Raw genomic sequence first — 19,123 nt, forward strand, 5'->3', positions numbered from 1 at the left:
CATTCTGGAGAAACATTAACACCTCGGGTGTAACACAAGGTTGTAAATACCCTGTGCTACAGCACTGATATCTTGGACTGCTGGCAGATGAGATTTCATAATGGCTCAGTTATTCAACCTACCAGAAACGGGCTTCTGCTTTCAACAGCTAAACTAAAATTAGTCTAACAGTCACATATAATGGATTTGTATAGCTTAATTCTGAGACATTTGACACAAACATACTTGTTGGAAAAACGCTGCATTCCCCCTAACACCATAACAGAAAAACAACATGACCTCTCTCTAGTTCTCCTTGCTCCTCTACACATCTTTCTTGCTTAATTTTTTTTCTTCTAACGCTTGTTGGCGTTCTGCACGCCCTTTGAAACACCTTGCCTCTGTCATCGTACACATATAAAGCTAAAATTTAAACCTTCAGTTGAAAAAAAAATAATCTGGGATTAAGTTTGACTCTAATTACTTTTACTAAATGAACTTTTTTGTACCACCACAGAAATATCTTTAACTTGAACTTCTGAAGACATCAAACTCCCACAAAAACAAATGTCAGTCTTGGAGGCAGGGCAATGCGTATTACCTTGAGGATACTTAACGCACCTTGAAGATTTAAGTATGGAAACAAAAGTGAAGAGCTTTCATATTTTAGCTTTTCCCTAGTGTAAGAGTAAACTACGGCCACGTGCATGCCAGCTAAGGCTTGTCTTACACACACCACGTAACTGCAACAAGAACAGCAGAAATAACCAACCCACTCGCACAGCAGCTCAGGAAGGACAGCAGACGGGTTTTCTTGGGGGGGAAATGCCGACTCCTGACGGTCTCCTTTGCCGAGGGCGAGGGCGCCTGTCAGAGCAGCGTTACACGGCCGCAGAGGCCGGCACCCAGCGCCCCAACGGCCTGGGCCGCAGCTCCAGCCTCACCCAGTTTCGCTGCCCGAGGGAGGCCGACCCAGAGCACCGGCTCCCCGCGGAGAGACGCCCGCCGCCGGCAGCGGAAAGCGGGCGCGGCTACCTGAGGGGACGGCTCGCAACGGGTGGCGGCTGGGACAGCTGCCGCCCGCGGCGCCAACCGCCGGCCCGGCCCGGCCTGGCCCCGCCCCGCCGCCCAGCCCCAGCCCCAGCCCCAGCCCCAGCCCCAGCCCTACGCTCCGCGGCAGGAGACGGCGGCAGCGGCCGCAGCCCCGGCCCCCCGCCCTCACCTGCCAGGGCCGGCGACGGCGGCCGGAACCTGCGGACCCCGCGAACCCCGAGCGCCCGCGGCGGCCACACCCACGCCAGCCGGCCTGGCCCCGCCCGGGACGGGGGGCGCATGCGCAGACACGCCCACCCACCCCTCGGTCGCAGGTCGGCGGCCGGGCCGGGGCCGAGGCGTGGCGCGGGCGCCGGGGTCGCGCAGTGGCTGGGGCTCGGAGCGGCAGCGGGCTGGCACGCGGAACGGGCGAGCGCTGCCCTTGTTTCCCCCCCGCTCGCCCGGGCAGGGATGGGGACCGGACCGGTTCACGCTGTAGCAGGGGGCGGCGCCGCGGGCGGCGATGGCGGCCGTCATGGCGGCGCTGGTGCTGGTGCGGCCCTTCCGCCGCCGCTCCGCCGGCCTGGGGAGGCCGCTCCGGCGGGAGGCGGCAGGCGCGACCGGCGGCCCGAGGGGCCGGGAAGGACCCGGCGCCCGCCGCGGGGCCGGCGGAAGCGAGGTAGCGGGGTTGCGGCGCCGGGAGGGCGGCGGGCGCGGCCCCTTCCAGGGTCTCCTCACGGGGGTGCACTCGCCGCTCGCCCGCCCGGGCCGCTCTCCCTCGGCGGGGGGGAAGGGGGGAGGCTCCTTTGCCGCGGGACGCAGCGAAAGGCTGGTTCGTGTTTGCAAAAGCCGGGATCCCTGTGCTCGTTTGCAGAACACGGGTTTGCCTTTTTTGCTTCCTACCTTGCGTTCGCTCCATGTTTATGATTTGTTATCGGTCTAGGCCTCTGTTCATGTTTTGAAGCGCAAGTCTGAGTCTCTGTTGCAAAAAAAAAAAAAACAAAACACCATTAGATGATGTGGGTGTTTTTTCTTATAAAGATTTATTTTAACTTCTAAAAGTCTTTTCTGTGTTTAAAATCTGAAATGTAACTGGTGCTAGAGATAAGGATTTAATTCGTTGACAATGTTTATTGATATCTTATGATCCCATGCAGGTGCTTAGAAAAGGCCTTCAAAGGGGGCTTGTGCTCTCAACAGGGTCGTTTTTGGTTTATGAAGCTCGCAAACTGATTTCTGGCTTTGCTGAGGTTCATGCAAGCTTCAAAGGTAATACTTTAAATCTCTGATGTATGTAGGTTATTCTGATGTGAAACTTAAAATTTTTAGTGCCAGAGTTATGTAGAAAAAAGGTGTAATGCTTGTGATTTTTTTCAGTTAAGACTGCATGCAGTGTGTTTCTGTGACAGGATGCTTTTGAGTTGGTTCAGGGTAGCCTTGTATAGCAGTTTAACAAGTGATTCTTTCAGGTGTCAGTGAAAGCAGATCTAGTAGCTCATCCTGTCTACGATAGAACACATGCACAAGATGTATGGTACCTAACTTGTTTCTCAAGCTTTAAAAAAACTTACTGGGAAAGATACAGTTCAGTTAGGAATGCAGACGAAACCGTAATCAATTTCTAGAAATCTTAATTAGTTCAGATATTCAGTATGAACACAGTGCGATGCCCATTTGATCTAGTCAGGCAGCACTGAGGTTGCATTGTCAGGCAGCACTGAGGTTGCATTCCAGACAAAATTGAGAAATGTCTTGTATTTTTGTCACACTGAAAAAGGGGAAGAAAGGCCTTGCTTCACCTACCAGAAAAGAATAGAAGAAGTGATAACATGTCCCTTTCAAGATCTCACTAAAAATAGTCTTACTACTGGAAGAATCATAGAATCACAGAATGCTTTGGGTTGGAAGGGACCTTTAGAGGTCGTCTAGCCTAACCCCCCTGCAGTGAGCAGGGACATCTTCAACTGGACCAGGTTGCTCAGAGCCCCATCCAACCTGGCCTTGAATGTTTTCCAGGGGCCTCCATTACTGCCCTGGGCAACCTCTTGCAGTGTTTCACCACCCTTATCGTAAAAAATTTCTTCCTTATACCTAGTCTAAATCTACCCTCCCTTAGTTTAAAGCCATCACTCCTTGTCCTATTGCAACAGGCCCTGCTAAAAAGTCTGTCCCAATGTTTTTTACAAGCCCCCTTTAGGTACCGGAAGGCTGCTACATAGTCTCCCTGGAGCCTTCCCTTCTCCAGGCTGAACAGTCCCAACTCTCTCAGCCTTTCCTCACAGGAGAGGTGCTCCAGCCCTCTGATTATTTTTGTTGCCCTGCTCTGGACCTGCTCCAAGAGATCCATGTCCTTCTTGTGCTGAGGGCTTCAGAGCTGGAAAAGTAATATTATCGTAAAAGGCGATATTGTTGCAGACTTAGAAGTTGTCTACCACGTGGTAAATTCGGGAGTTTTGAAAGTAAACCAAACTGAACGGAGAATGAGCCTAACTGAAGTGTATGCTTACTGTGGAGATTAGATAGTAGTCAGTTCAGATAACCTGTTTCTCTGTCTCAGAGAGGGACATCTTAGATGTTTATGCTTATAGATATAAAAATACAGATAAGGAACTGTTTCATTTGCTGTAATAGAAGGAGCTTCAGTGAATAGGTTTAAGATAGCTATTCGGTAGACAAATAAGAAAATTTTGCATGAGGAACATAAATAACACTACTTACTTGTCACTGGTCTTTTTTAGTGCTTTCACTTGAATCTAGCATTTACATTGCCAAGAAAAGCAATGTTAGTGTGCTTTCTATGCAAGACAAGTGGTGGATATGGTGAAAATAAAGAGTAAAAAAGAAAAAACTGAAAAATACTCTTAAATAAAAGTCTAATAATTTACATAAAATGCCTGGTGGGGAAATGTGTTCAGAAGTTTGAGTTCTGAGCATTTAGTCATTAGATACGCTAGTAGTGTTCAGGGAGCCTCCACAAGCAAACATTTACAGTTCACTGAAGATAATACTGGACACGTACCATGAAGCTAATATTGGACACGAAAATCCAAAGTCCACGTAGACCGTTATCTTATCTTTGAAATTGTTGATAGAAGGCATTTAGAGATGGCAGGGTTAAAAATTATCTGGGATGCTGTAGTGATTGATATTCTAGGATCTTTTGAAGCTGAAGAGGAGGCTTTTGTGTTTAGTAGCCTTCAATATATTTTTTCTTCTGGAAGTAAAACTGTGCTGCTTTCAGGTAGTAAAACGTGACCACCATATTCAGTAGAGAACTTGAAAAAAGAACGCTTATAAACAATTAATTTTTATGAATTGGGGTGGATAGAGCTTATGTTTTGATTTAGAAGTTTTATCCCTGGAGTAATACCAAAGAGGCAATAAGCATAGCTGAAAGTTCTGTAAGACATTAGACAAGGCTTCTGATTTTAAAAGTATTTTTTTCATTTTTTAATTTTGGCAGAAGAGTAAACTGTGAGTTTGTTGTTCTCCTGTGCAGTTATAACTTCAATTGAGTTATCCATCCCTTTCCCTTTGGGTGTTTTTCCTCCCAGTTCCTTCTGTTCACATGCTAGAATCCTGTATTCTGTGGTGTTTGATACTTCCATTTCTGGAATGCTGTTTTATGTACTATATACATAGTCTGTATATTTATATATTATTATATTCAGCCAGTTGTGGAAATTATATTCTGGCAAAAACTGTGGAACCATATTGAGAATGAAAAATATTTATTAAAAATTAATTTTTGTTTTCCATTATTAGATTTATATTTTGTAAGTATATTAGTGAGGGGTTTTGTTACTCGCAGATCTCTCCTGCACCTGCCTTAATGGTCATTATTTTTCATACTTTTTTTTTTCTGCCGTTTTCACAAAGAAGAAAACAAATTGCTTCTAGTATCCTGATACATTGAGAAAGACACTTTTGGATGTTAAATCCATTAAGCATCCAAAGCTCTGTCACAGCAAGCTGTTCTGTAGCTCTCTGAGAGGCATGCATTCAGCACCGTTTCTCTTCATAGTTGTTCATTGTAGATGTCGCTTATCCAATCCTGCTCTGCCTGTAAGTTGTTTGGAATGATGGCCTAAAAAGGAACTACATCGTTTGTTCTTTGTGTTTCAGCTAGGTTGTCTTGCTCTAAAATGTTTTGTTTATGCTATAATGTCCTAATTAAATGTAACTTGTTCTTCTGTTTCCACAAATTAAATCCCTTCTTAAGTGGAAGAAGTCATAGAGCAAGCAGACTACCTGTATGGGAGTGGAGAAACAGAAAAGCTGTATCAGTTGCTGGTTCAGCATAAAAATAGGTACTTGATTGCACTGAGATATTGCTGTGACTTCTTTTCTGTACTCTTCTATATCAATTTTTCACCTGATGTCCTCATTGTGGTATGCTGGAGAACCTTGCTTTCATCATTATGTAAGTAGGAAAGGAGTCTTGATCTTTTTCCTCCTGATGGAAGAAAGAATGAAGAAAGGACTGGCAGTTGTACAAGGCGAGGTGTAACACACTGAAGTTATTCAGTCCTGCATATGAGGGGGTTTTGCTTGTTTGTTTTGTTACTCTAAGAATTATTTAAAATACAGTGCAAAAAACTCATGTGTCTACACAATCAAAATACCTAGAACTCTGGTACTGACAATTTTTGAGAGTCACTGTTTCATTTCTTTTTCATTGCTGACCAGCTGTTTTTTCTGTTTTCATTTGTCTCATGTTAGGATTTGAGTCTGAACAAAAAAGCTCCTTATTCATGGAGTTGTGTCTTAACTGCACAAAACATTATTGATAAGCAAACTAGGACAAGCTGTTTAAAGAAAAAGCAGAAAATGCATTGGAAACTGAAGAGTCTGTTCCTTTGGAGGAGACAAGGCATCTCACTTGTAGAACATTTCTGGAGGACATCAATTGTTCAGTTGTTTCCAGTAGTTTTCAGTTCTTTTCACCCCGCCCCCTGTTCTTGCTGAGGGTTAAGTATAAATCCTGAGAAGAAGTTAAATGAAGGTCCTAGCCTGTAAGGGACACTATGTCATAAGCAAGGTGTAAGCTTGCTACTAGGAGTATAGCAATAGTAATTAATCTGTGAGAAGTAATGATTCCAGTAGCAGTACTTAACATTTTTGTGACTTGGCTGAAAAATGAGTCTGCTAGTTCTGTGTTACTGTATTAATTAGAGGAGGACTGCTGCACTGTAAGCAGTGACTCTGTTTTACTCTAGATAAGGAAAATGGCTTTTATTGTTATTTTGAGTTTTAGCAATAACTCATGTATGCTTTTTAATATTTTTGGTTTCTGGTAGTTTTGACTTCACTATTCCTGTTGGGGGGAAGGGGGCGGCGAGAGGGGGAGTTTTCTAGCCAGAACCTCTGAAAGACTTTCTAAACTTAAGTTTAATATTAAAGTATCTGTTAAAGTAGTAAGCCAAAATTGAAATGACAGTTAGGTAGAAGTATAGTAAAGTGCAAGCAGTGTTTCAAAACAATATGCTAACAAAATAATAAAACTTTAAGTGCCTTATCTGTGGCTATATAGCATACCATACACCATTGATATAGTGATATAAATAAATATATAAATGTACAGCTTTGTGTGGTGGTGGTATGGCTAATCTATGTTTTTTCACTGTTGTTCTAGGAAGAATTTAATTATTTAGGTACAATTATAGAGGAAAAGGCACATAATATTTTAAACATTCCTAATAAGCATTTATATCAAAGCAGTGGAATGCTAGAAAAAATACCATCTAGCGAAGAACAAAGTAGTCCTTGTTTTCCTTCTGGTGTTTTGAGGGCTACTGTTGGGTTTTTTAAATCTGCACCTTTTTTGGGAAAACAAAGTCCCTTTCCTACAGGTATGTTTGCTTCACAGACCAGAATGGCACAACGAAGGTATCATCAGACAGTCTATGATGGAGGGCTTTCATTTGTTGTTTGTTAACTAGGGGCTGTATAGGATGACACATGATATGCTGTTGTTATATTATCCACTTGAGATACACGTTGAAAGACTGGTTTAAGACCTTTGCTTGCTTTGTTTCCATTATTGCTTTAAAACATTAGTGTTTCTGTTCGTAACTAGTGATGACGCAGAGTTGTTATGGCGGCTGGCACGGGCATCACGGGATCTAGCTCAGCTTAGTAGTACTTCTGCAGAGGAGAAAAGACAACTGGCGTATGAAGCCCTTGAGTATGCAAAAAAGGCACTTGAAAAAAATGAATCAAATTTTGCAGCGCACAAGGTGAGCCAAGCAAAATAACTTAACTGAAATCGTGTTCTTTGATTTCTGCCAGTAGAAACTGGAACAAATGTCATTTTGCTGTTTCAGCAGACTTCAGCATAACTGAACTTTTCAGTTCAGAATGAGTGTGACTTCTAATCCTACCTTTTTTGGAAGATCAGAGTTCAGACTTTTGCAGCTAAATTTCCTGTGTACAGGAAATGGGAACTGGTTAAATATGTGCAGGACCATGAAAATTGGTGACTGATCAAGTTGATTACAGCTGCTGTGATCAGCTCATCCTTCTCTGATGTAACCTTAAAATGTTGTACATGCCCCACATTCAGCATGCTGTTTCTGTGCACAAGAGTAGCTCTGCAGAGTTTCACTGGAAATACTTGAGGCTCTGGCCTTCTTCTGCTCTGTTTTTGTGCTGCTTCTCTCACAGGCAGAGAGGTAATAAAATACAGTCAACTGTGTTGGCATCTGGGATAAGAAGAGGGCATTGATTCCCTTACACAGGCAGACCAGCAGGTTGCTCTGATGCTGCCTGAGCTGTTCATAACAAATGCTTCTTCCTTGTTATTGTTAATGGTGGTGGCAGCTGTTCTGTGTTTTGTTTTGTTTTTTTTTTTAATTACTATTAGTAACTATAGTGCTTTATTAAATATTTTATTTTCTTTGAATTACAGTGGTATGCAATTTGCCTCAGTGATATTGGAGATTTTGAGGGAATCAAGATTAAAATTGGCAATGCGGTTGTCATCAAGGAGCACTTCCAGGTAATGCAAACAGTTTTCTGCATATGACAGCATTAATGCACCCAATATGTAGACTATGTGAGAGTTGTGAACTATTTTTTTGTGAAAATTTGCAAGTGTATTTCTGTTCAAATATCCTGGTGACACTTTGGTTTGGGGTTATTGTGATGGTCCTGAATGCCCCAGCAACGAGGAGTACAAATCATCTCCTGCAGTAAACTAAGTCCCTATGGAAGAAAGTCTTGAAATAGCGAAGTGCTTTTGACACCTCTTAGGACTAGATAAAATGTAATTGCTATTGAGAAATGGATGTGTGGCCATCCTTTTAACTGTGGGTTTTGTGGCAGTGAAGGACAAACACTGGAGGAGATAAAGGACTACTAATTTTATATCACCAGAAATTATACCAAAATCTGAACATGCCAAGTCTCATGTGAAACTCTTGATGACCTATTAAACAGAAGTGCTTAAAAATCTGCTGGTGTCTTTAGTTTTTTGGAGGTGACCGGATTCAGTTGTGCACTGAATAAATACTGTATCGCTTTGAAATTCTATACAGCATTCATCTGGTTTAATTAACAGTAGGATAACAAGTCTACTTTTTTTAATGTATTTTAATCCAAATGTGGCAGAACAACTTTTTACATGCTGGGTTTTTTTTTCCTCCCTCACTAGAGAGCCATTGAACTGAATCCAAAAGATGCTACAACAATTCATCTTATAGGCATTTGGTAAGGTGTATTTTCAAACAAAAGTTAACACGTAGCAAAGAAAAATGCCAGAATATAAAATGTCTTTTATGAATTGCAAAAATGCATGGAATAATTCAGTAGCTTGTCATTAGTTGATGTACACATGAAAACCTGTTGAACAGGTATAGGATGTCATGCCTTGAAAAAGTCTGGTGGGTAATTCTCCTGGAGTTTAAAAAGATGAAAAGTAATTTGTTTTACTGTATGGAACTATTAAAAACTCATTTTGCAGACATGTTTTCATAGCAGACCTCAGAGATTGTGAGTACTACTCCTTTTGTTCTACTGGTGTGAATGGAAGCAAAACAACACTGAATTTACATTGAATTGCAGAGATGGCTGCAACTTAATACAATCTGTGTAAAGTGAAAAGCTATCGAAAGTGATATGTGTTCCTAAAATACTTCCATTATTATCTGTCATGATAGCGTATTTTAAAGTTACGTTGAAGTAAAGGCAGCTTATAAATGACAAAAATCTCTAAAATGAAATTTACTGCTCAGTGAAATTGGTACTAAGAATTACTGTTACACAGCAGGCAAAGGGACTGGAAATACAACTTTCCATACTAACCAGGGTATTCTGTGGAAGTGGTGTGGTTGAAAGCAGTATTTTTATGTGCTAGCGAGAGACTCCAGAGAGCATTTCTGATCATTTGTCTGAAAGAGACCAAAGCTGCTACATTATTTTACAGGAAATCTCTGCTGTAAGATTGAGATTTAATCTTTACACCTGGAATGTTCCATGTATTTGAAATACTTAACAGATGTTTAATCCTTTCAGCATCTCCAAGATGGGCGACTGACACCTTTGTTATTTAGTAGGTAGGAAGACAGCACAGAATGGCCTAGTCTAGAACACAGTAGTTTGATTCTTGGGTTTATTTTCACTCTTATAGATAAAAGTCTTTCAGGAATGTACTGCAGATCTGTAAGGCAATGACATAACTCAGTTGTGCCCTGTTTTTGCAAATTAATTAGAACAATATGAAATACACATAAATCGTTAAAATCATTCAAGCTCAAAAGCTGTCTTGGGGTTATTTGTGCTATTTTGTTGTGCAGTTGTAAGAACTTGCTTATAGAACTTGCAGTGTGGCTGGAGTTGTTGTGACTCTTGGAAACAACAATTCTGACATCCGAGATACGAGAATGTTACTTGAAAATGAGAGAAAAATGTGAAGGGTATATACAAATGTTTCCTTTTGCTCCAGGTGTTACTCCTTTGCTGAAATGCCGTGGTACCAAAGAAAAATAGCTGCAACGCTATTTGCCACACCACCAACCTCCACGTTTCAAGAGGTACAATATGAAAATGTTTCACAGATTATTGTTCCCCCACAAAGCTGCTGATATACTTTTACTAATTTTCCTGACAAAGCTGACCTCTGCTTAGCATGGACTTCTAAGTTTACAACTGTCATTAGTAAAATGAGAACAAAACAGGAGAGATATCTAGAAACATAAAAATCTTTCATTTTTTTCGGCCATAGCACACATGGAATAGTGAAAATTATTTCATGTGGTTTGTGCAGCAGAAAATAACAAGCTATGTGTAACTTAGTTTGTATTTAGTGTTATCTATTGCAGATAACTGTGTGTACTAGTTTCAGTGCTGATTTATATCATGGTGTTATACCATGTACTACTTGATAGAATTTTTCCCTTTATATGAAATGCAAAAAGTAACAGCTTGTTTTGTTACTTACCACTAACAAAGACCTTCTCGTCCTCAGGCTACATATGGTGTGTTTTTTTCATGTGAAACTATTTTTGTTCAACTTTGCTTGAAAATTCCTGCTGTCATACACCCTAAAACATGCTGTCCAGATGTGTATTTTCTAGGGTGTCTAACACAGTATGCATCTTATTTAAACACCTGTACATATGTAGAAACTTGAAAATTAAATTGGTAATAGGAAAGTGTGCTGCAGCTGTTATAATCCATATTTGCTTAGATCAACCAATAAGTGGTCCACTATGTTTTGTTCTTTTAAGGTGGAGTGGGCAGGAGTCACTAGAAAGTAATTGTAGAAGGCTGCTTGCTGTTACACAGAAAGCAATTTAAGCTCTGATTGAAAAACTTTTTAATGGAATGTCCAGCTTGTAAGTTTTGCTGAAAATCACTCTCGAAATAACACAGTGTCATGCCAGCCCCAGCATTGAGTTCTGTAGCACTTAATTTGGCTGAAGAAGCAAACTTGTCCCAGAACCTGTAGTTGAGCCATACTGGTAAGACATGCGCAGTTTCCATACAAAAGCTGTTTTGTAGAGAAGTCCACACTTCAAGTTTTCTGACAGTATTTTCCCTCTGGCTAGTAATGTCAGGAAGAAGTAGGAATGAATTGAAATTTCTGATGTGCAGGATGTGAAACTAGTTGAAAAATGTGTGTGGATTTCATAAAAGTTTATTCTCAAGTAAGAGGATACTAACTTGTGCTCTGCAGGAATCTGTTCTCCCTGATTTGTCAACTTTAATGACCTGAAATAAGACTTGAACTGGCCAGGGGAAACTGTAGATATGCTGGAAGGTAGAAGTAACATTCAAAGTGATCTTGACAAGCTGAAGACTGGAAAAACACGATCCAATTTTCTAGGGACAGATCCGAGGTATTGTACTTACGGAGGAAGTGGCAGTAGAATAGTTGGTTGAGTACTAGTTCTGTTGAGAAGATGTCAGATCTGATTGTACGTTGAATGAGAACAATCAGTAGCATGCTGAATTAATAAAAATAAGATGGAGAGAAAGTACTTCTTCAGCTATGTTAAGCATGCACATAAGGCTTTGGTTTGACTGCTGTGTTCAGTTTATTCTCCACTTTAAAGAAGACAAAACCTTATCTTTTGCAGGCTCTTCATTACTTCCACATGGCAGAGGAAGGTAATACTTCTCTCTTTTGGACAGAATAGTATCTTTTGTGAATGATGGCTTGCAATAAACCTCTAGCTTTCGGTATTGTCTTAATGTATGTGTATGATCTGCTGATAAGCCTATCAGGCCAGTGTGCTGGTCAGCACACTGGACTGTTACATCGGAATGTTTCATCAGAGATACTCAAAGCATGCTACACACTTACTATCATCACCTCCAGTGTATTGTGAGCCTTTTTTTGGCGTAAGTATTGAAGTCAAATTTGTACCTTCACTAGTAACAAAGTACTCTTCCCAAGGCATTCACCTGGAATGCAGGGGAAGAAGCAAGCAGAAAAGGAATTTTATGTCACTTTTTCTAAATTTTCTTGAAGTTCAAACGTCCTCTGTATTCTAAATAGAACAACAGAGAAAGCACACTCTTTTTTCAGAAGCTATCTGGATAAGAGTGCCAATCTTAACTGGCAGTAAAACTGTCCACATGTAAAACAAAATACGGATTTGTTATTTCTCCAGCAGGGAAGCCATAAGCAAAATTGAATAGCTGAAAGATAAAGGAAGACAAGGGAAGACAGTGTTCTGTAAAAGATTTGTATATAGTTACATCAGTGACGTTTAAAGGAAAAGTTCATTGTGTATTTTCGCTTGGGTGTCAAGTAATGCAGCTGTGAACTGGAATGGTGGACTTAATCTCAAAATTTGCCTCCAAAACACTGCCATACATTTCCCTGTATTTGACTTGACTGATGTTAGTGGGCCCAGCTCTGTATCCTTTTGTACAGCTATGAACTTTGCTTGCTGGAATTTGCCACACCTCAAATACCATGTTCAGTTTTGGGCCTCTCACTTACAAGAAGGACATTGAGGTGCTGGAGCGTGTCCTAATAGCAGTGAAGCTGGTGAAGGGTCTAGAGAACAAGACTTACTAGAAGCTGCTAAAGGACCTGGGTTTTTTAGCGTGGAGAAAAGGAGGCTGAGGGGAGACCGTATCACTCGCTGCAGCTACCTGAAAGGAGGTTGTAGCGAGGTGGGTGTCAGTCTCTTGTCCCAAGTAACAAGTAACAGGACAAGAAGAAACAGCCTCAGGTTACACCAGCGGAGGATTAGGTTGGATATTAGGAAAAATTTCTTCACTGAAAGGGTTGTAAAGCACTGGAACAGGCTGCCCAGGGAAGTGGTGGAGGCACCATCCCTGGAGGTATTTTGAAGACATGTGGATGTGGTGCTTAGGGACATGGTTTAGTGGTGGGCTTGGGTGTTAACAGTTGGACTTGATGATCTTAAAGGTCTTTTCCCACCTAAATGAATCTATGATTCTATGAAATTTAAGGACAGAATAATAAAGTCAATGACTAAAAAAACCCTAGCAAGTATTGCAGCAGTTCTGAAAGTATCATGTTTGCATGTCCACTTTCTATGTACGTGTAAAGTCACTCCATTTTTAGTAGAGCAATATGCCAGTCATGGGCACAGCTGGAGGTTTTTACTGAAGCTAATGTCTGTCCTGGGCAGGTCGTGGGTCCATCTACTAAAAGAGGAGGTAGGAGCAGGCAGTACTGCTGCTGTCAGCCTCTGTCGGCGCTACCAAACTGCACTCTCTCCTCAACCAGGAATTCACTTGTCGTTGCATACTTTTGTTATTATTGGACAAGAACTACAAAATTTGGTTACCAGCATTTTGAATCCTGACCTTGGATCCAGCAGCAGAGAAAGCCGGTGCTAGAAGCAAGAACAGTAGGCAAGACTAGTCTTGCATAATGATTGATAGCCAAAGCATGCTTTATAAAAACAACTTCTTAAATATCTCCCTAAAAAAAGTTAAATATGGGTACAAAGAGGCTTTTTTTTTTTTTCTGTGTAGCAAAAGCTAAGCTAATATCTGTGTATGCGTGGCCTGAAGCTAGGACATGTCCCCTTTGTTTCCTTGCCTGTACTTGCTAAGCTGGTTGCATTGCCTGTTGCACCTGCTAGGTCCAGAAAAGCACAGAATCTGCAAAGCAAAGCTGTTACACATTAAGCTCGCTGCTGTGCTCTTTGTGAGGCATCTCGTTTTATTTACTATATTAACTGGCAAGCTGTTGTCATGTAACTGTATATAATATCAAAATCTAACAAGTTGTACATTGGTTTCCTTCTGATTCAAAGCCCAAAATGCTATTCATCATTTCCAAAATAAGTATTTAAAGGAGTTACACTGTATCATGACTTTGACAGTATGCTGTTCATTCTCAAAACTTTTCTTCTTCCTCTGTACAGCTGACCCAAATTTCTACAGCAAAAATTTGCTCTTTTTGGGGAAGACATACTTGAAATTAAACAATAAAAAGATGGCTCTTCTGTGGTTAAGCAAAGCAAAGGATTATCCTGCACATACAGAAGAGGACAAACAGGTGGGAAGTTAAAAACTGTAATAGTGCAATTATATACTGCAACCAACGTGTATGACATCATGGCAGTGGAATGTTTTATCAAGCTACCTCAGAATAAATTATACTTCAGCACCTATATCCCAGGATCACATCCAGACACCGAAAAATTCTAGTGTGTTGGAAACTGCCTCTGAACAGAACGGTTGGAAAAATTATGCTCATAATGAAGAACCATTACGCCTTTTTCTTCGTTATGGTTTTGTAGTGCTAACCACCCCCCACCTTTAAATTATGCTCATAATGAAGAACCATTACGCCTTTTTCTTCATTATGGTTTTGTAGTGCTAACCACCCCCCACCTTTAACTCTGGTGTTAAGGCAGGCACCTGAGCTACCCTATCTCTGTCTGAACACAGACTCACTTTTCACATGCCTAAAATGGGAAAGGTAGAAAATGTAGTTTGGGAGAGCTAAAAAACACATGAACAGGAGGAAGAAAAAAGCATAGATGTATCAAAAACTCACTGAATCCATAAAACTTAACATTGCAGTCCTTTCCAAACCCCGAGGGAAAGATTCAGACTATCTGACTTTAGGCAAATGGAAGTAATGTGTCTTTGACTAGAAATCTCCAGAGCTGTGTGACATGGAGGCACTCAGTTGCCCTTGTGAACTGCTCAGAAGGATCCTGGTTTGGATGGGTAGGCATCTGCTTCCTACCTGAACACATACAGAGTCCTTCCAGGACAGTAATCCATTAGACTGTGCAGACCTGGTACTGCATTCAGTACAAACCACAGTGGTTGCAGTGACCTTTCACAAACAATCCTGCTGGCATCAGGATTAACAAAGCCCGATTTCCAAATGATTTTTTGTAGGGTTGATTGTCCTTTAATTCATTTAGCATTAAGCTGCAGTGTGAAATGCTTTGTAACAGTAAACCTCCAAATGTGTTGTGACATTCTGAATGTCCTAATTGTAAGAAATACTTCAGTAGGATTTTGCAATTTACACCTCAGAAAAAACAATACTTGGGTTTCCCTCTAGGTTCTCTAGTAAGCCTTGAACTGTTTCTCCCAAAAGTGAGCTCCTTCATAACATCTTTCAGTAGAAATATGAGTAAGGTTCCATTTCTTCACTGCTTTGCAAAACCTACAGGAGTTTAATAGCCTAAAGGAGTAGTGGTCTGAGGTGTGGATGAAATTGGTCAATTCTTCTGACGGTTATTAGTAGCTGGAGGCATGTGTGAAACCAGTGATGGCAAAAGCTTGCCTTTCTTTAGAAACCATGCAAAAGGAGTGATTTTTGTGTAGCAGCCAAGCTGTTAAAGTGCTGCTCTGCTGCAGCAGTGCTTGCCCGCCTGGTACAAACATCTATGTCCTTGTCTCTTAGAAGAGCGCAGAGCTACTCAACCAAGAGAGGTGGCCTTCTCACCCTTCTCTGGGCGAATGCGTAAAATGCAGAATTCACTGGGAACTGGACTTGGTAGTCGAATGAGAAGGGAACTGGCCTGTGCAAAGAAACTGGAGTGCCTGTCTCTGCATTTGGCAGAGCTAGGCATAAGCAGGTTTTCTGAACATTTTTCATCTCTGTGTTTGCAGTATCCGACTTATGTTGTCCACACTGCTTGTTCTGTCAGGACCAGAAGTTTGCTGGGGTTTGACTTTTTTTTTTTAATGTAGATGTTAGAGGTCATATTCAAATTTTATTAGATTTTACCAAGAATCCCTGGGCAAAGGGAGTCTCGGAACCAATCTTCTCACACTTCCTTAGCCACTGCGCAAAGTATTGAAAACCCAAAACCTACTGAAAAAATATGTTGGTTTGTTACAGTCATGAACAGGGCAACTTACTACATCCTACTATTGGACTACAGCAGATCAAGAGCTAATCATCTGTATTCAACAAAAACTTACTACATACAGTAAGTAAATTACACTGAAGGTGCTGGCTTAAGTGGCTTTATTCCCATTCATGTTTCAAGTGTTGAGTATCTTGAACTACAGGAAGAAAAACGACTAGTCTTAGGAAGGGTCTGCACTCACAGAACTGGGGTGAAACGCCTGGGTGCTTGCGCGATAAGTTCTGCTAGAGGAGCCTGTAACTGCATGGCACTGCTTTGTTATGGGTGTTTGTATTTCTTTCAGGTACAGAAAGAAGCTTTGGAGTTGCTTAATTCCATATAACAAGAAAGAAGACAGTGGGAATTCAGTGCCTCAGATTTGAGCAGCATAGGAGAAAGACCCCAAGTGCTACTTTGGGTTATTGAAGCTGTTAATTAAGTTTAGCCTAAACTTGCTATCTCCATCTCATTTCAATTAAACTGTCAAATACACGATCTGTTTCATTATGTGATCCAGTCTCTTGGTTTACATGGGAATTCAGGGTTTAGGGTTGTCATCAGCAGCGCTGAGTCTAGTTGGAGGCTGTAAGTAGTGGTGTCCCCCAGGGGTCAGTACTCGGCCCAGTCTTGTTCAACTTCTTCATCAGTGACCTGGATGAAGAGTTAGAATGTACCCTCAGCAAGTTTGCTGATGACACAGAACTGGGAGGAGTGGTGGACACATGGGAAGGCTGTGCTGCTATTCAGCGTGACCTGGACAGGCTGGGGTGCTGGGCAGAGAGGAACCTGATGAGGCTCAACAAGGGCAAGTGCAGGGTCCTGCACCTCATTAGGAACAACCCTATGCACCAGTACAGGCTCCGAGCATACCTGATGGAGCTCAGCTCTGCAGAGAGAGACGTAGGTGTCCTGGTGGACAACAGCTTAACCATGAGCCAGCAGTGTGCCCTGGCTGCCAAGGCGGCCAATGGGATCCTGGGGTACATCAAGAGGAGTGTGGCCAGCAGGACAAGGGAGGTTCTCCTTCCCCTCTACTCTGCCCTAGTGAGGCCTCATCTGGAGTACTCTGTCCAGTTCTGGGCTCCCCAGTTCAAGAAAGATGAAGAGCTACTGGAGAGAGTCCAGCGGAGGGCTATGAGGATGGTGAGGGGACTGGAGCATCTCTCCTACGAGGAGAGGCTGAGGGAGCTGGGCTTGTTCAGCTTGAAGAAGAGAAGGCTGCGAGGGGACCTTATAAATGCTTACAAATATCTGAAGGGTGGGTGTCAGGAGGATGGGGCGAAGCTCTTTTCAGTGGTGCCCAGTGACAGGACAAGGGGCAATGGGCACAAACTGAAGCACAGGAAGTTCCATCTGAACATGAGGAAGAACTTCTTCACTCTGAGGGTGATGGAGCACTGGAACAGGCTGCCCAGGGAGGCTGTGGAGTCTCCTTCTCTGGAGATACTCAAGACCCACCTGGACAAGGTCCTGTGCAGCCTGCTGTAGGCCACCCTGCTTTGGCAGGGAGTTGGACTAGATGACCCACAGAGGTCCCTTCCATTCTGTGATTTTGTGATTCTGTAATTCTATGGACAAGCAGGTTAGGCAGTGGACGAGAAAGGCTGAGACAGTTGTTGCACAGCTCTTTTATAGATTTTTTTTACACTGTTCAGCTACAAGTTATGTATGAGGAACAGTAAGAAACATGACTAGCATAACTTAAAAGAAAGAAGGTACAGGGCCATGATGTAATTATAAACCTGCAGTTTTTTCTAGAGCGTTCTGCTGTGGGGTTCAGTGGCCTTCAAGAGTAATGTCTGTTCACTTTAGACACTCCTACACATTTCTCATTAAGGCTGCACAAGCAATCTTACTTCCAATATACTTACATGCTAGTGTTTGACTTTGAAAAAAGTGCTGTGGTTTAAAAACTAAAAGTGAAATAGGGAACACCTAAAAAAATATCCTTTTATAGGTGATAGCTTCTCCCTGCATATGCTGCTTTCTGTGAACTGTGCATACCTGGGAGGTATGTGTATTGTGAGGAGGTGGTGGCTGCCCCCCATCTCCTTCCCCTAGACTGTGATGACAGGAGGAACACGTACTTCCAGTACAGTAGAAGGGAACTACTATTTGGAAGCACACAGACTTCTGTTGGTAGAGAGGAAGAAAAACCTTCTTCTTGCTACTATTTTAGCAGGAACTTTCACCAAAAAAAATAAGTTAACCTAAGTTAGATATCCAGCCCAGAAAGTACTTACAGATTTTCCAAACACTATATTCTGATCACCCGACAGAAAAAGAGGATCAAATACTGAAAAAATGGTAGGTGATTAAACATGCATGGTATTGCCAGTAGAAAGTCTACCGATCTAGAACAAATTAAATACCTAGTGTTCGCTTTAATAGAAAAAGATAACTGCGATCTACAGGAGGAAGATGAAGAAGGGCATGAACTGCTTAGACTAACAAACCAAGCCTTTGCAGAGTCAGTAGTAAATAATCTACAGCTGAGAGATAATCAAGAGCTTTTACTCTAGCCTCAGATAACGAAACTAGTTAAAAGATGGTTTTCTCCACTACGGTAAAGTCATTCTTATTTTTCTATTAGCAGAGCATCAAAATGAAGTATTCGGTATGTCGGAAGTCCTGGATGGATGACATGTAATGTTTCAGAGAGATTCTTTGAATTTTCTCCATTCATACACTACAAAAACATTTTCCAGAGATGAAAACGCTTCTAGTAGCCTTGTGGCAGAGGCATCCTACTTCTGAGCCTTTTCTGCTGCAGAAAATGGCACCTGCACAAAAAGGAAGGCTGTCCTGGTACCAGGTAAAGATTGTCGAGTGTTTCAGAGAAGAGCAGCTGAGTTGCTTGCAGGAACAAAGGAACAAACAGAACCCGTGAACAGCAGCTCCTCCAGGCAGTACTGCCTCACTGGTTCCCTTGCCTGATCTCCAGCCTCTGCTGCTCTCCCTCTCTTCCCTGTCTTTCTCTCTGCCCCCAAGTACAGCTTAATTATGGGGAATGCAAATAGGAAAAAGTTGCAATGCGGTATTACTGAAATTCCCACAAAGTTTGAGTTAACTGTATGTGCACACAGACATGAACATATAAACTGTGGGGTTTTTTTCCTCTGAAGAGCTGTGCTTTCCCAGTCAGCCCTTTGAAACCCATTAGTAGATCATACACATGTACAGAAGGCCACTGGGTTTGGTTTTTTTCCTTGCTTACTAACCCTTACCCACAGAAAAAACTATTGCAGTTATGAGACAGCTAAAATTATCAAAACAATAAAGCAACTACATTCTTGTGA

At 41.9% G+C, this 19,123-nt stretch overlaps 2 protein-coding genes across 8 annotated transcripts in view; one reads left to right on the forward strand and one right to left on the reverse strand.

Annotated features, from left to right (window-relative positions):
- CPNE3 (copine 3) overlaps positions 1-1,964 on the reverse strand; it is a 35,121-nt gene extending 33,157 nt beyond the window's left edge. The window contains exon 1 of one of the 4 annotated variants that reach the window (XM_075415905.1): positions 1,915-1,964. The gene's annotated coding sequence lies outside the window, so the exon portion shown is untranslated. Of the gene's footprint in view, positions 1-751; positions 1,051-1,201; positions 1,315-1,914 lie in introns of those variants that run through there. The other 3 variants (XM_075415903.1, XM_075415906.1, XM_075415904.1) reach the window with 3 other exon arrangements.
- Positions 1,418-19,123, forward strand: RMDN1 (regulator of microtubule dynamics 1). Of its 4 annotated transcripts, none has more exons than XR_012763409.1 (11): positions 1,418-1,690; positions 2,169-2,280; positions 5,234-5,321; positions 7,091-7,250; positions 7,922-8,011; positions 8,666-8,721; positions 9,956-10,043; positions 11,592-11,622; positions 13,869-14,002; positions 15,815-15,905; positions 18,418-19,123. XR_012763409.1 is itself a non-coding variant. In XM_075415909.1 (10 exons), exons 1-10 carry the CDS (start codon positions 1,535-1,537, stop codon positions 15,818-15,820), a joined length of 921 nt encoding a protein of 306 aa, XP_075272024.1. In that variant the 5' UTR covers positions 1,418-1,534; the 3' UTR covers positions 15,821-16,120. The 4 variants fall into 4 exon arrangements, 2 of the variants coding, with proteins under 2 accessions (XP_075272024.1, XP_075272023.1); XR_012763410.1 differs by having other exon boundaries at positions 18,421-19,123; XM_075415909.1 differs by lacking the exon at positions 18,418-19,123 and having other exon boundaries at positions 15,815-16,120.

The sequence above is a fragment of the Opisthocomus hoazin genome, chromosome 3 (assembly GCF_030867145.1).
Source record: "Opisthocomus hoazin isolate bOpiHoa1 chromosome 3, bOpiHoa1.hap1, whole genome shotgun sequence".
NCBI classification, from domain to species: domain Eukaryota; kingdom Metazoa; phylum Chordata; class Aves; order Opisthocomiformes; family Opisthocomidae; genus Opisthocomus; species Opisthocomus hoazin.